The 17576-nt window shown below is 35.3% G+C and overlaps 1 protein-coding gene across 20 annotated transcripts in view; it reads right to left on the bottom strand.

The window, feature by feature from the left end:
• ccdc30 (coiled-coil domain containing 30) overlaps nt 1-17576 on the bottom strand; it is a 36007-nt gene that overhangs the window by 15686 nt on the left and 2745 nt on the right. For 10 of the 20 annotated variants that reach the window (XM_073938821.1, XM_073938828.1, XM_073938820.1 and 7 more), the window contains exons 3-24: nt 16956-17135; nt 16695-16815; nt 14689-14879; nt 13899-13967; nt 13014-13088; nt 12453-12597; nt 10868-10939; nt 10601-10716; nt 9885-9959; nt 9642-9706; nt 9378-9570; nt 9207-9296; nt 8911-9036; nt 6742-6879; nt 6449-6627; nt 6112-6334; nt 5544-5666; nt 5222-5392; nt 3930-4139; nt 3690-3847; nt 802-967; nt 597-718 (exon numbers count right to left, since the gene is read on the bottom strand). In XM_073938821.1, the coding sequence (XP_073794922.1) occupies nt 597-718; nt 802-967; nt 3690-3847; nt 3930-4139; nt 5222-5392; nt 5544-5666; nt 6112-6334; nt 6449-6627; nt 6742-6879; nt 8911-9036; nt 9207-9296; nt 9378-9570; nt 9642-9706; nt 9885-9959; nt 10601-10716; nt 10868-10939; nt 12453-12597; nt 13014-13088; nt 13899-13967; nt 14689-14879; nt 16695-16815; nt 16956-17135 (3008 nt within the window). Of the gene's footprint in view, nt 1-596; nt 719-801; nt 968-3689; nt 3848-3929; nt 4140-5221; nt 5393-5543; nt 5667-6111; nt 6335-6448; nt 6628-6741; nt 6880-8910; nt 9037-9206; nt 9297-9377; nt 9571-9641; nt 9707-9884; nt 9960-10600; nt 10717-10867; nt 10940-12452; nt 12598-13013; nt 13089-13898; nt 13968-14688; nt 15365-16694; nt 16816-16955; nt 17136-17576 lie in introns of all 20 variants that reach the window. The other 10 variants (XM_073938823.1, XM_073938822.1, XM_073938824.1 and 7 more) reach the window with 2 other exon arrangements.

Genomic DNA, 17576 nt, shown 5'->3' with positions numbered 1-17576 from the left:
CTAATTATTTGCAAATAGAGCTATTCATTTTATGAGTTAAAATTATACCCAACATCGCGAATATAATACTGCAATGCCATTTTTTAAAATATCTTTTCAGCCCTAGTCTATTTGATATAATGGTCAATAGCGTTTAAAATGAAGAGAATCATACAGTTGTGGACTAGTTTCAGGAAAAAAAATGGTCTTAATACACTAAAAACAGACTGAAAACACAACAAACTCATACAGAAACGTGTGCTAACCTGCTAGGAGATGCATGACAAATTAAATGTAATATTTTTAGTCCTGTAAGATGAAATAAAGACCACAACTCCCATGATTCCCATGAGTCACAGCATCATGAAATTACATTTTTGTCTGTTATGAATATTAAAAAAAATAAAAAAAGTCTGTTGTGAATATGCACCCTCTAGTGGAGAAAGTGTTTAAAGTTTAAATATTTTGTTTTCAAAATGTTGCAGACAAGTAAATAAAACAATAAAGTAAATAAAACACCAAAATGCTATTTTTTTGTTTTTAGCTGCAAATTGCCAAAAAATGTATGCAACCTACGCCAAACTCTACTGTCATTTTCAGCCATTGAGGAATAATACCTGACATTTGTGTCAAGCTGCTGGACGACCAGCTTCAGCTCTTCCTGCAGTCTCTCAGACTCGTGCTGGGCAGACAGCAGCTGTTCTTCCAGCCTGTGGCAGCTCTTCTGGCCGCTTCTCTGCTGCAGGACACATCAGTAGTTCATGGTCATCAGCTACACTCATTTTATTTCAACAATTTGCATGACACTGTTATCCCACAAACCTCTTCTCTAGCTGTGTTAAGTTCACTCTCCATGACCTGCAGTCGAGTCTCCAACTCCTGTACACGGTGAGATATTTCCAAGTTGGTGCGTACCAAACTTGCCTCCTTGGCCCGCAATGAGCGCACATGCTGCTGGAGCTCCTCATCCTTCTGCTCAAGTAATTTCCTATCAGAAAACACAGAAAGATACTGTTAAATCCAATAGATTGGCTACTGATTTGGCAGATGTATCCAAAGTGGCTTAAGAGTGAGGATAAAAGAAGCACTTCAAATCATCAGAGATATTGACCAATATGGATTTTTAATGGACTCATATTTACTGTATACCTCAAAGGGGGAAACATTTTGTGTAAATCATTTGATTCGGTTTTAAATTCGGTTTAAATTATATAATTATATAACTATAATGTAATTTTTCACAAATAGAATGTTACGTCTAAACCAGTCTAAGGTTGGTGGGAACGATAACAAAACTAAAAACTAAATTTTAAAATAACAATTTTAGGGTTTTCCCCTTCCCCTGTTCCAGCGCACAATAACCACGACAGGTATTTAGCAAGGAATAACAATGTTTATTTTCAAAAATAAAGATCTGGTAAGCATCTCTTCGGAAGAGAATCCAGGCCAAAATAATAAACAAAAAGACAACTAACTTGCAGGGAAATAATCCTAACTTACCTGCTAAAAAAAGAACCAAATAAAATTATAACAAAGCTTCCCTTGCTCCCTCGCTGCCACAAACCAGGAGAAAATGGCATTTCAAAGTAAATGGCGATTCCCAACCAACAGCTTTAATTATCCTAAAATAATATATATTGTTTTAATACAAGTGAAAACAAAGCACACAGGCTGTAATGAGACATGGCGAGCAGTTAGCAGAGGGTATACCTGAAGACTTGAACAGAAAGAAAAAACTAAATAGCATTGATGTTAATAATCTGAAACGTATGTCTGACTTAGGAATCATAAATGTTATATAGAGTAATTTTACATACACTACATGGTGAATATGACATGAAAAAATATTTTAAAAAAACAGCCATTTGAATTTAGTACAGCACAGTTTGAAATGTTTCTTCTTTACACATATTACGCAGCCTATGTTGCACATTTCAAAAGATTTGACAATTTGCAATGTTTACGAAATTAAATGTGAAATATTCAGACGTGATAGAAATCATATATTGGCACATTTGCTAGGTGATAGATAGAAATGTAAAAAAAAGTACAGCTTTTACATTTCTAATACTAGTACTAATGTCAGTAAACTACTAAGAATGAGAGCTCCTGAGGTGTAAAAATAAAAACTTGAAGGCAAATCAGTAGGGTCAGACGGAATCTTTTTTTACTATTTCAGCAAAGATTTTATAAAAAAAAAAAAAAAAATATATATATATATATATATATATATATATATATATATATATATATATATATAAATAATTAAATAAAATCTGTTTAAGCAGAATGATTTTGAGAATATAAGGGCTGAAAAAGTAACTTCTTAATTTTTTACCTAACTTGTTTGGTAAACGAAGACACTTTCATATAAAAAAATACACGTTGTACTATACAAAAATTAATAAATATATATATTTACACACATTTACAGTAAATAAATAGATTAAATGATGGGTTTTATGGTCATTTCCACCGAGTGGTACGAAACAGTTCGGTACGCTTTTATGGCCGTTCCACTGGCAACTAAAAGCAAACCGTACCGTGCCACTTTTTGTGTACACTTTGCAAAGGGTACCTAGCATGACAAAAGGGTCCCAAAAGGGGGAGCTAGACACGCAGCTAAAAAGCGTCACTCATGCATACACAAGCATACACAAGCAGAAAAACATTTTTGAATACACAGCCGAGACATTACATCGTAATACTATATGCATACAATAATGAGCCATGGTTGACCCCAGCTCAAACAAACCTTGTTGTTGTCTTGATGAACAAAGCCAAGAAGAACAAAATCTGCTGTTTCCTGTTTTTGTTTAACGAGACTGTCTAAAAGTGCGAGGGGTTTTATTTTCTCTAGGGAGCTCGCGATCATTCATGTGCGCGTCTGTATGTGAAATAACGATCCTCTTGAGCTGATGATAATAATGTGCACGTGATTAAAGTGCTTTTGACATCTGATTTTTTCATAAACGGACAAACGCGAGAGACAAGCGCAAAAAAGCAAAGAAGAAACCGGAAAAATTAAGGTGCGAATGATACCCAACACCAACCTAAAACATGAAAAAACAGCCATGTTCAACTATTATCATCACCTTTTGAACTATTATGAACTCGGAATGACGGAATTTCTTTTTAACAGAGGTCACATGTGCTGATGAAGAATAAAGAAATGAGAGGTTTGCACTGACTGTGGGCTATGCTGCGTGTTGTTTTTGAACCAAAATAAGGACCAAATGTATGCTGTGTGTAGTTTTTCTGTAGATGGTAGCATATCGGAGTCTGTAAGGTTCTGTATGTGTTTATATATGTTGCATTTATTTATTTACTTAATATAATCACAGAAGTTACAGTAGGATATTTTGTTGATATACCGTTATGATCAAATCATGTTCATATAAAGGTTAGTCATGAACATTTATACTCAAGTATTTCCTCGAGCGAGAATGACGTCAAATGAAACTTTCTGTCGTAAACAACGGCCACCAAAAAGGGTACCCTTGTTATCCTTTAGGCCTGGAAACGCAAGCCTGATAAAGTTGACCCGTATCGACCCATAACATACCATAATGTACCAGTCAGTAGCAACAAGCCATAAAAATCTGGAAATCTGTTGAGTTTTCTTCTGATTACTGCAGGTGCAGATTTTGTGTGGGCCTACCAATCAGTCAACCACTGCTATTGGCTTGAGGTGCAGTGACATGTCTGACCTCTGTAACTGCTCCTCTTGCAAATGGGCTCTGAGAGCAGACAGGTTATCAGACATGTCTCTGGTGTCTCTCTCCAGTTTGCTGGTTTCTCCTGATCTGGCCTCCTCCAGGCGCAGTTGGTGCAGAGCATTTTTCAGTTGCTGCTGCAGTTCAACAACCTACAGAGATGTTGAGGAACTGGTAAATAAGCATGTACCTGATAACTGCACAAGAGAGATCTAGCATGTTGTAAACGCACACCTTCTTGTCAGCAGCGATCACACGTGACCTCTGTGAATTAAGCTCATCCATTAGGCTGCTGTTTGTCTGACGGTTCTGAGAGCTTCTGGCCATCTCCAGCTCCAGATCTCTGGCCCTCTGCTGGAGTCGCTCCAGCTCTGCCACCTGTCCTGCTGCGTTCCCCTCATGCTGGGCTACTTTGGCCTGGGCCTGCTTCAGCTCTGCACACAGCTAAAGAAAACCAAGCATAAACATGATGTTGTTGAGCACTAACATGAACAGTGCTATGTAAATCTGACATCTAGTCTCTGACATCAGTCTTTTACCAAAATTTCTATTTATCAATGAATCCAAATTAAAGCATATATTGATTTTAACACTGAAATAATTTGTAAAAATATATATATTTGAATGCATTTATAATGATTTCTGAATGTTGAGTGACACTGAAGATAAAGTAATGATGCTGAAAATTCTGAAATATATATATATATTGGGGGTGTAACGATATTACAAACCGAACCGAAATTTCGCGATACACCAACCACGATACACATCGCGAAACTCAGACTTAAAAAAACTATATATATATATATATATATATATATATATATATATATATATATATATATATATATATATATACATATACATTTATATATATATATATATATATATATATATATATATATATATATATATATACACATACATACATACATACATACATACATATATATATATATATATATATATATATATATATATATATATATATATATATATACATACATACATATATATATATATATATATATATATATACATACATATATATATATATATATATATATATATATATACATACATACATATATATATATATATATATATATATACATATATATATATATATATATATATACATACATATATATATATATATATATATATATATATATATATATATATATACATACATATATATATACATATATACATATATACATATACATATATATATATATATATATATATATATATATATATATATATATATATACATATATATATATAGTTTTTTTAAGTTTTCTGTTATTACTGTATTTATGATCATGAGCATTAGAAACTTGTTTTTCTCTTATACAACATAATATCACCAAAGCTTTCAGATTCAAGTGTTCAGATACATTTTATGAAAACAAACTGCACTTTAGTTTGTATTTTGTAATCATTTAAAAAAATGTTTATCATTTAATCTAACGGCATTTTCTCTAATGCATTCATTTTTAAAACGTTTGCATTTTTTTTACCTTGACCTTCTCCTGGTCTAGGAGTGCAATGTGTCTCTTAAGGTCAAGATTTTTCTCTCTCTCGTAGCGTAGCTCTCGCTCAGCCGAGGTGAAGAGGTGCTGGGTTCTCTGCAGGTCCTGTTTTAGCTGTTTGTTCTCTTCTCCTTTTTGCTGTAGAAGTGAGTCTTGAGCCTGTCCCACAAAAAAATAATGGCCACATTATTCAAAACAAACAGAGAAAAAGCTAAATCATTTTTTCACAATTAAGCAAATTTCATTAATGTTTGTGCAAAGTAGAATTTGATGTGAATCTGAATGTGGTAATGTATGAAGACTGACTGACCTTAACCCGGGATTGAGCTTCAGCAATCTGGGCCTGCAGGGCCAGCTGGTGTTGACTGGCCAGCTGTCTCTCCTCCTCCAGGGTGGAGTGTAGTTTACTCACCTCTGACTTCACACAGGCCAGCTAGAGGAGCAACACAGCAACAAAAAGTTAAAAAAACATTTTTTTGCCCTTGCTCAATGTCTGCACTTTATTTCACCAACATTTTTGTGACAAAAAATGTCTTTGCACTTTAAAAAAAGTTTTATTTGTATGTACGAAAGTGCTTATCAACGCAGGCGTCTACTGTTTTTTGTAATCTTCAGTGAATTGCACTTTTCATTTTATGTGGACCATTGCATATGTGTAAAAGCTGAAGTGTGACTTAAGTTTAAGAATCATTTCACAAGGATTACGTGACACTGAAGACTGTTGCTTGGCCTCACAGACATAAAAAACAGTATAATACTGTACCAAATAAATTCTCAACCATAATATATCTCTATTCTGTGTATTTCGTGACATGAAAATAAGTGAGTGTGGCTAACTCTCATGCAGATTTATAAACATCCTAAAAGAGCCATACTACCTGACAACTTCCTTCATTCTGAGCAGTGGCCTTGTGGTTAGCTGTATGTTCCTGTGCAGATCTGGGTATCTGTTCTCTGGTGTACTGGAGCTGCTGCTGCAGATGCAGGAGTTCCAGACTGAGTCTCTCCTTCTCTCCATCGGTCTGAAGCCTCTCATGGGCTTTCTCACTGAGCTCCTTCTGCAGCTGCAGCACAAGTCCACGCTTCTCCATCAGCTCATCTCTAACAAACAGACAGAACACATGCTTCCTGCAGGGACCGGCCAACCATACTAAATCAAACATATTGAGGGAAAATAGAAGGAAAAAATGTGTGAAATATGACAGACTGCTTTACCTGAGGGTGTTGTGCTCCTTCTCTAGACGAGTCAGTTCTGTTCGCAGCTTGTCCACCATGGACTTAAGCTCTGCCACCTGTCCCCTGCTGTCTCTCAGGTCCTCTTCAGCCTGGCTGTTCTCTTTCTGAAGGGTCAGGTCATCCTGGATTCGAGACTGAGCACGCTCCAACTGGGCCACCTGCAAACACAACCTCATTGGCATTTGCAAGCGACAGGAAGTATCCCAGCACACGTGGTCGAAGATTAGCTGTGATAAAAATGCAATAAGCAGTAAATACTTAAATGATCTTACTTTTTCTTCCAAAATTCCCTTTTCTCCTTTAACCTGCGTGAGGTTCTTGTTAAGAGTCTTCCCTTGACGACATTCCACCTCCAGCCTCTGAACCTCTACACGTAATCTCTTCAGCTCCTCATGGTCTCTTTGCATAACCTGTATACAGTCATATAAGGTGTATATGGATTTAGATTAATATATTATAATTTAAATTACAAATGCATGCATAGTGCATTATAACTTATACAGCTTTCCAGAACTAATAGTTGTTTTCCACTGTGCGGTATAGCACAGAACGTTACAGATTAATTTCTGTTTCCAGTGTTAGAAGTACCAAAATAGCAACATGTACTGTACCACATTTTAGGGATCCTTTCAGGTACCTAACAAAACATTTCTAAGTTGCTGCCAAATGATAATTGGTTTACAGATAATCATCGCTTGAATGTGGAACAGGCCAGACAAATCATAGCATAGGAAGCACCATTTTTAAATACACAGCTGAAACATGACAAGGTAATCTATCACGCAGCTCAACCCAAGCTCAAACAAAGCTTGTTATCTTCTTGTTGTCAGATATGTTTATCTAAACAATCTTCTGTCTCGCTACAATCTAACCCGCTCTTTAAGATCTCAAAACTTAGGGCTTCTGGTTGTGCATAGAATAGCAAAGTTGAGTAAAGGAGGTCGAGCCTTCTTATTTATGGTTCCTAAACTCTGGAAAAGCCTTCCTGATAATGTCCGAGGCTCAGACACACTCTTGCAGTTCAAAAATAGATTAAAGATCCATCTTTTTTAGTAATGCATACACTCAGTGCATCACTTAGTGATATGATGGATGAATGTGCGCCACGCAGTTTTTTGCATCTCGTTTATACACTGTGAACAGCAGCTACGCTAATTATTCTCTTCATTCTCTATTTCCACCTGGGGATAACTCATCCCCAGGCCCTCAGACTACGCAGCGCCACTAATTTGATCCAAGAACAGCGACGAGATGATCCCAAGGTTTCCATAATCCTGGACCAGGCCGTATCCTGAGCAGCTGCTGTGGTGGTCATGGAGGAGTGGAGAGCATGAGACTGATTTCTGTGACGCTCCAGGGACAGACGAGTCTTCGCTGAGGTCCATTCTCCAGCCTCCGGCGCCTACACTGCAGCTCTGCACAAGTTGTTTGGCCATAGGAGAAATGGTCGTGCCCAACTGAGCCTGGTTCTCTCGAGGTTTTTAATTCTTCACTTTCCCCAATTGGTAAAGTTTTTTCCTTGACGCTGTCACCACTAGCTTGAATGGTTCGGGATCTGTAGAGCTGCCCATCGATGGATTTGTTCTTCAGTGTTTGGATTCTCAGTAGTGATTATTGAACCCCACTGAAATGACCTAAACTGAACTGAACTTAAACACTGAAAACTTGACTGACACTGTTTCAATTTACTATGATCTTCTATGTTTTTATGTGAAGCTGCTTTGACACAATTTATATTATAAAAGCACTATACAAATAAACGTGAATATGTGAATGGCTCATACAGCTTTCTATTTTGAGCACAAATGACGTCAATCACAAATTTCTGACGTACACCACTAAATAAGGGTACTGTTAGCAGTGGAAACACAACCACATACCAAATCATACTGTACTAAACTGAATCATACCGCTATATGGAAATTAGGCAAAGGGCTACAGTACATCAACATTCAGAATACATTTGACAAATTTTTGACCTTCTGTTCACACCCAAATGACAGAAATGAAAGTGGCAAATAAACAGACATCATCTCAGTGTGCTTTTATGACATTTTAAGCTTGCGCAGCAAGTTACATTATTAATGATTTCCTATGTTGCAGTGCAGAAAACAAAATCTAGTGTAGACAGAAAATTATATAAAACAAAAATGCCATTTTCAAATCTATTCAGGTAAATGTAGACATAATCTAACTCAGGGGTGTCTAAACTCTGTCCTGGAGGGCCGGTGTTGTGCATATTTTAGCTCCAACTTGCCTCAACACACCTCCAAAGATATTTCTAGAAAGCCTAGTAAGAGCTTGATTAGGTAGCCCAGGTGTGTCTGATTGGGGTTGGAACTAAACTTTGCAGGATACCGGCCCTCCAGGACCGAGTTTGGACACCCCTGATCTTAATGGTCAAAACAAGATACATAAAAACATATACAATTTTACAGTACCTCTTTTTCCTTTTTGAGAGCAGCCTTGGCTACAGATAGATCCACTTCCAGCTGTTTCCTCCAACCCTTTTCTTCAGTAAGACGACTCTCAAGGAACTTAAGCCTTTCTTGAATGCTCTCGCTAATCTTTACATTAAAAGGGAATGAAAGTAAGAGTTAATCTACCACACAGGTAAAGTAAGGAAACATGGGACTCAATCTCAGGAGGCCCGAAGTGCAGTGATGCTATATATGCCTACTAATTAATCGGCACCTACAAGCAGTGGGTTTTTTTTCCACATTATCTTAATTTTTACCTCAGAGTCAGTCCCTCGAAACAGATCTTCATCCTTTTTTTCAACTTTCTTATTGTCCCTCTTTCTCAGTTCTTCCTCAATACTTTTGATCTAGAAGAACCAAACTCAGTCAGTTTAGCATGCAGGTTATCTTTAATCACACTCAGCCCGATAGCATTCCTGAAAGCACACCTTTCTCTGTAAGCCCTCTATCTCACACTCATGGTGTTCTCGCTCATCCTTAGTTGTGTTCTGCGCCTCCCCCAGCAGTGCCTCCAGCTCTTCATTGCGCTCCACCAGGTCCTCGTGCTCCCGCTGCTGCTTCTGCAACCTCCTCTCCAGCTCTCGCAGTCGACTGTCCTTATCCTCAGACTCTCTCCGACACCTGCCAACTGCATTATCAGCACCTCTGAAGTGTGGATAACATGTGCCACTATAAACATGAAAATGGGTTACCTTTTGTGGAGTATCTCATCCTCTTCAGCCAGTGATGAATCACGATTGACATTATTCCCGACACTCTAGCAAAAAAGCACACTTAAATTAGGGCTGCTAAAATGTTGTTCTTCTGCAATATATATTGCGATATGAATATAATTTCAAAAGACTACTTTACTTGGAAAGTATTTATCATTTTACATTGATATATGATATAATGCGTTTAATTTAAGAGAAGATTGCAATAGTAAATTTAACTACCTGTATAGATTGTATTTTATTGTGCTCCAATGACACACTGATCCCTTGAGTCGAGTGCAGATTTGATTGTTCAACCTGTGGCACACAAACACACACACAACAGCAAATAAAATATACAGATATTTTTATTACATTATAAACATGGTATTAAGTAGTGCCGGATAGAATCTGCGGACATGTTTTGCTATTTCTGCTAAGAATTTTGTAAAAATAAAAATAAATAAATAAACTGCAGATTTATGCAGAATTATTTTGGGAGTTTTGTCTCTAAAAAATAATATATGAAATAAAAATAAGAGCTTTTTAACTTTTATTTAATGTTTACAATGCAAATTAATTTAGATCTACTTATTTAGTAACCAAAGCAAGTCTCTCATATAATATAAATCTACTGAAAGACAGAAAATATTACTTTACAAACTGTACCGTAAATAAATTAAATGAACACTTTCATCTTAGTCAATAATATTACTGAAATTTATTTAAGAAACTGAATAAATAAAAAACTCAATAAATATAAATTTACACACATTTACACAAGTAAATAAATAGACTCGATGGGCTAAATATCTGCGGAAACCTGCAGACTTCTGCACGCTCAGATTCCATGTGGGCCAGGTAAAAAGTAATTTAGTAAATAATTTATCATCTCGCCTAATCACTTGTGATCGGATGAAATAAGAGGAAACAGGGATTTAGAAAACAATTATTCTTGCCAGTTTAAGAAGAGTTCTCCTCTCTGTGTCCAAAGAGCGAACTCTATCCCTTAACACACGAATCTCCCCGTCCAGTCTTTCATTACGTTCCTTCGCCTTCTGCAGCTCCACCATATCTGCCACATTTTGGAATTACAATCAGTATGTAACATTAAATGCTTTAGGGTTTGTGTATCTCTATCTTAATGTACAGCACTTTGGTCCATGTTTTACTCTTTTTTTTAAGAGACATGTGATATCATGGAACAGTATCAGACACAATCTTACCACACTGTTTCAGCTTATCCACTTCCTGTTTTAATTGCTCTACCTCCTCCCCAGTTTTCTGCAGATCTGGTGCTGAAATAAAAATGATGTTGTGTTTACATTTACATTAAGGCAAAATAGTAAATAAGAGCCTACTGAATAGATTTTTAAAACTAATTTCCCTTTAGCAATAAATAAACAACTTAATTTTGTATTTTTAACTCTATTTATGTTATGAAAAAAATATTGTTAATTAAGATTAAATTTAATTCAAATAAATCTATAATAAATAAATAACAAAAATAATATAAAAAGCAATCTTGCAAATCTTAAATCAAATCTAGAACACTTGCTATAACAACTACCTACAAAAAATAAGCTGAAGTACTAAAATTACCAAAACTCAAAGACATTAGTTAAACTGAAAAAGAATTTTAATACGAATTTCTTGTTTTGATTTATATTTGTTAAAGTAAAGTCAAAAACATTAAAAACCTGAACAAAATTTAAAATAAATAACAATTACAACTGTGTTGTCTAAATTCACTGACAGCAATGATGAAATACTGTACTTAGATTTTTTACATATAGAATTATAGTTTTTTTTAAAAGAAATTATTACTTTCCTTTTTCAAGAATAAGTAAAAAAAAGCTATATTGAAAACTTTATTTCAATAAATGGGATTCTTTCTATGAAACCTAAAATGTTTCTTTTCTTTTTAAAAACTTCTTGAGCAGCAAATCCGCATTTCACAAAGACTTCTAAAAGGGCTCTCATACTTTCACACTGTCCCCAAGTTCGATTGTTCCCTCTTGCCACCTTCTTGGTTGGTTTGTTTTCACACTGTCTTTTTTCCTTCTGAATCCCGGTACGCACGAATTATCGAGCTGCTGTTGCTAGGTCATGGCCACGAAAGCAAAGCAACAAAAAGGAAAGATGGTCGCACATCACGGTCGTTCTGCTTTTACTGAATCTTTTGGTTTTGGACATACAGAAAGTGACACACATCTGTCTGCAGCAAAATATTATAAATATTCAGAACATCACACAATGTCTGCAAAAGCTGTTTTTGGAATGAGACAAACAGACATTATCACTGTGTTTGCCTGGCTCAGTCCTACTTGTCACCAAGGTACAGTTTGTGATACATAGACACACACACAGAAACAGACAAAAACAGACACAGACACAAACAGACACAGACAGACAGACAGACACACACACACACACACACACACACAAACACACACACACACACACAAACACACACACACACACACACACAAACAAACACACACACACACACACACACACACACACACACACACACACACACACACACACACACACACACACACACACACACACACACACACACACACACACACACACACACACACACACACACACACACACACACACACACACAATTTGGACGAACTGTATGCCAGACCACCTTTTCAGACGGACTCGGGTACGGTTTGTGGATGCGCACCTGAGTTTAGAAGACACGTTCAGACTAGCTAAATGTATTTAGTCATCTTTTCTATCACATGATTCCTGTAACCTTGATCAAACGAATTAGTGAGTAAAATTTTTACTCACCACAAAAGTTCTGGACCTTACGAGCGACATCTAGTTCATCGGTCAGGTGGCGAATCTCTTTGTGTGCCATAGCAAGACGATTCGATGCCTCTTCCAGATCTCTCTCCAGCCTCTTTCGTTCTCTACCAAGCTCTTCACCGTGAACCTACACAGAACAATCAGTGAGACATAATGGAAAGGCAAGGAACACATCAGCAACCATGCTTATTTCAACCATGCATAAGCCACAGAACACAGATGAAGCTTAATGTGAACACTGTTGAGTTTTAAACATTCTGGTCTCCCTTACAACCATTACAAAACATTTTAACAGACTCTGGTTAGTAACCAGCTTGATAGAATGAGCTCCATAGTGCTGTTAGGCTCCAGAGTGAAAATAAGAGGTGTTAAAGTGATCATGCTAGAAATGTTGTAATTTTCTGCTTTGTGCTCATTCAACACATGCATTATTTCATTAGGTGGCCATGGAGCTGATTTAAGGGGGTTATTTTCATCATCTTCCACCTCTCTTTATTTATACTTCTGTCATGCCTTGTTTTTTAGGTACTGCAGGAAACATACAGGAAGGTTCTGTACTCTAAGTGTAGCCTTGCGCACACCAAAGAACTTCTTCCATGGACTTTGAACAGTTGATTCCTGTCCATTTAGATAGGGATAAAGAATCAGGAGAAATTATGATGCAAACTTAAGGTGAGATGGACAATGAAGCACTTATACATGCAGTGCTCAACATAAATGACTACACCCACATTCGTATTTAAGCAAAACAGCTTTTTTGAAAGAATAAATGCATTAAAAGCAGAGTTTGGAACAGAAAGATAATACTTTCCAAAAAGTTATTGCAAAAAAAATTACAAACTACAAAATATCGACAACATTTTATGTTTTTTCTTGATTTTTCCAGTTTATTAAAATTACAACATATTAATTTAGCTCTAAATTAGGTGGGTTAAAAAATTAAAACATTTTTAGGACTGTGATCTTGAGTTTTTGTTAAGATTTGTTTTTGTTTTAGCTTTGGTACTGACGAATCTAATGTATACATATTGTATAGCTTTGTGAATTTTAGCATATTTCATATTTATCTTAATCTATTATATAATCTTACGCCTGTTATTGGATACATAATTATTATGTCTTAAAATAATTTACAATCTTACTGCGTATTACAAGTAGCCTTTTGGTGGTACAACAATGTGGTGTTTTATTTTTATTTTGTACTGATTTATTTTGATGTTTACATTTCCAGAGATTTTACTGGTAAAAAATGTTTAAATTATTTAATAAAAATACACACCAATATTTTATTGTAAAGCATTCTATAGAAAATATAAACTTAAAAGAGAGATATGTGAGGGATGTACTCATTTATGCTAAACACTGTATGTGACAAACTGTTTTTGACTTCAGCATGGTGCATTTGAAGATGTGGTAAGATGTTTTCACCTTATTCATGTTTTCCTTTTGCTGTCCGAGTTCCTCTTCTAGTGTGTGACGAATATGATCCAGCTCCTCCTGATTTCCATAAGACATGTAATTTTAAAATGAGCCATATGTGTTATTACTATTAAGAGAGTCACTTGCTTAACATAAATATTTCTATTTTATAACATTTTAGATTTGAGGCATTTTGCAGAAGCTTTAATCCAAGGTGTGTTGTATATTCAAAGAATATGCTTCTACAAAGAAAAAAAAACTTTTAAATAGGAAATGTAATTGTTTTTCCAAGTAACAAATAAAAATTATTAAAGTAATACCATTTTTATAAGCAACACTGTACTTGAAAATTTAGTTTTTTTTAAGAGAAAAATATATTTATTGTCCTCATAAATGATCAAATGTAAATGTAAAGGAAATACAGTTTTCACATAATGTCAAAAAACTTTGATTAAAGAACAAAAAACTGAAAAAACAAGAAAATCTTAAACAGAAAATATTGTTATAATAAGAATGACTCCTGCTTGATCAAATTAATGCAGAATCATTTTTCATTGTTCAACAAGTTTTCATTTTTAAGTAACAGCTAAAAATGCTTGGTTTACTGCATTAGTTTAACTGGGACTTGTCGTAGTACATTGTTGCTGTTGTGATAGTTTGATAATTTTGTATTGTGTTCATTTGTTAATTTAATAAAAGCATCTGCTAAATGATTACATGTAAAAAAGAGGTCTGCTGGTGAACTTTCAGAAATGCTATCATTTATATTAGATGGTACTCCTCATCATAGTCATAGTACCTGTAGATGGACTTCTCTGAGGTTTCCAGTAAGGGTCTGAGTGTCCAGCTTTCTTTCAGCAGCCTCCAGTCTCTCCAGTAGAGTAGCTCTCTCCACCAGCAGATACGCCACCTGCTCACTGGCACTGCTCTGGCTGATCTCTGCTAGACCCTCCTGTTCCAGCATCTCCACCACCTCTTTACACTGAGAGTCTGACACGAACAGCACGACTTAGGGCTATATATATATAGTTGAAGCCAGAATTATTAGCCCCTCTTTAAATTTTCTTTTTTTTTTTAAATATTTCACAAAGGATGTTTAACAGTGCAGAGCAAGGAAACTTTTACAGTATGACAATATTTTTTTCTGGAAAAAGTCTTAGTTGTTTTATTTCTTCTACAATAAAAGCGTTTAATTTTTTTTTGGTATAATGGTTTTAAAAACTATTATAAGGTCAAAATTATTAGAAAAAAATCTTCTCTCCATTAAACAAAAATAAACATGATTTCAACTGAAAATATCTATCTTTCTATCTATCTATCTATCTATCTATCTATCTATCTATCTATCTATCTATCTATCTATCTATCTATCTTCTCAGAGATGGGTTGCAGCTGGAAGGGCATCCGCTGCGTAAAAACGTGCTGGATAAGTTGGCGGTTCATTCCACTGTGGTGACCCTGGATAAATAAAGGCACTGAGCCGAAAAGAAAATGAATGAATAAATGAATATAAATAGTTGAATTCAGAATTATAAGCCCCCCTGAATTATTAGCCTCCCTACATAATAGTTTTAATAATTAATTTCTAATAACTGATTTATTTTATCTTTGCCATGATGACAGTAAATAATATTTGACTAGATATTTTTGAAGACACTTCTATACAGCTTAAAGTGACATTTAAAGTCTTAACAAGGTTAATCAGGTTAACTAGGCAGGATAGGGTAATTAGGCAAGTCATTGTAAAATGACGGTTTCTTCTGGAGACTATTAAAAATTATTTAGCTTAAAGGGGCTAATAATCTCGACCTCAAAATGTTTTTTTTTAATTAAAAACTGCTTTTATTTTAGTTGAAATAAAACAAATAAGACTTTCTCCAGAAGAAAAAAAAATATTAGCAGACATACTGTGAAAACTTCCTTGCTCTGTTAAACATCATTTGGGAAATATTTAAAAATTAAACGAAAATTCAAAGGGGGGCTAATAATTCTGACTTCTGTATACTACTGTATATCTATATATATATATATATATATATATATATATTTTTCTTCTTTTTATAAAACAGTTATATGCATTCAAATAAAATTTTATATTTATTTTATGTTTCTCTTGATTTTTCCTGTTAAGTAAAATTGCATTTAATATTTTTCCCAAACATATTAATCTGGGTGTACTAATTCAGAATTAATGATGATAATTCTTGGATAATGCTTCAAAATTCATGTGAATTATTTGATTTCACTCAGATTGTCCCCAGTGGTGAATCACTGAACAAGTGGAATAGTTTTTACTTGATCTTGGATCACTTTTATGAGTTTGTATGCATTTTATAAGACATTTTTAAAACAAATAGGACTAATATTAGTTAATAGTCTCTTGTTGTCCTGTTGAGCACAATGGAACAACACAAGCCTTGAAATTGTACAAAAAACTATATTAAGCAGACATTTACTGGTATTAGATGAAAAGGTAAATGCATTTGATAGATCATACTTTCATATTAACCTTTGAGCTGTGTTTGAAAAAGCTAATTTTAATGCACACTTTTCTGAGTTTGTTGCATTTACAGTTTTGACCAGCAGGTGTCCCTAGCATGTGGTATTTCAAATGCTTCGAAAGAGCTAATTGTTGTGTGAAGTAATCGCTATCTATGAGTTCTACATGTCCACAAAATGTCTATACAATGTAGTGCACACTCCAGAAGTATGCATAATACAGACATAAGAGTGGTATTCTATTCAAACACACAAAGGCTCAAAACAGTGCTTACAATATGTTAGAAATCCATATAAAACACTTACCCTGTTGGTGTTTCATTAGCGCAAGCTCAGAACGGAGTTTTTCATTGTCGCGTTCATACTCAGCTGTAAGAGACTCTCGCTCCTCCAGCATGTTTCGAATATGCTCCACATAATTTTCCACCTTTAAAAAAAACATCATAAAGGCATTAGACACAGAACAACACTGTTTTGATGAAGTGTCATCATGTTACGATCTAAATGAGTGGGAGCATGATTAGCTATTCCTTCACGTGGATGTACGCTCTGCCATCTGCTGCTCACCTCTCTCATCTCGCTGGCCTGCTGTGTGCGTAAAGTCTGCAGGTCCTCAGTGGCTGTGCTCAGGCTGCTCTCACTGTGCTGGAGCAAAACCCACAGGTGCCGCTCGCGCTCCTCTCCTGAGGCCTCAGGGGACACGCCATCCCTCTGTAAGCGGACACTGAGCTCGTCCTGCTCCTTTTCCTTTGGACCAAACAAAACTTTTAGTTTTATTTTTCTTGAAGAGTCTGAATGAGGCCTGGGTTACCTGATACTGTCTTCAACATTCTGTCAGTCTGTCAACTGTGTGTCTAATTACTTGGTGTGAAGCATTTTTTAAAGAAAGAGCTTAGTATCTCACTCTACTGTATCATTAACCCATTGTTGTTAAATAGGAGGCCTCTAAACATTTTAACAGGTCAAAATGTACAATATAGCATTTTATTATTACATTATCACAATATTAATTAAAATATTGCATTTGTATTCTCAGCAAGGGGGCTGGGACACAAATTCCCGCCGCAATTATTACATTTCATATTCAATTTCAGTTTTCGCTCAAATGCATTCAGAATTTCTTAGTTTGGATAAGAATTTCCCATTTAGGAGCATTTCTAAATTTTCTCAGTCAATTCTCAGTCAGAT

This window comes from Danio rerio, chromosome 23 (assembly GCF_049306965.1).
Source record: "Danio rerio strain Tuebingen ecotype United States chromosome 23, GRCz12tu, whole genome shotgun sequence".
NCBI lineage: Eukaryota > Metazoa > Chordata > Actinopteri > Cypriniformes > Danionidae > Danio > Danio rerio.
Note: the sequence above shows the minus strand (reverse complement) of the source record. Positions and strands in the feature narration are given on the sequence as shown.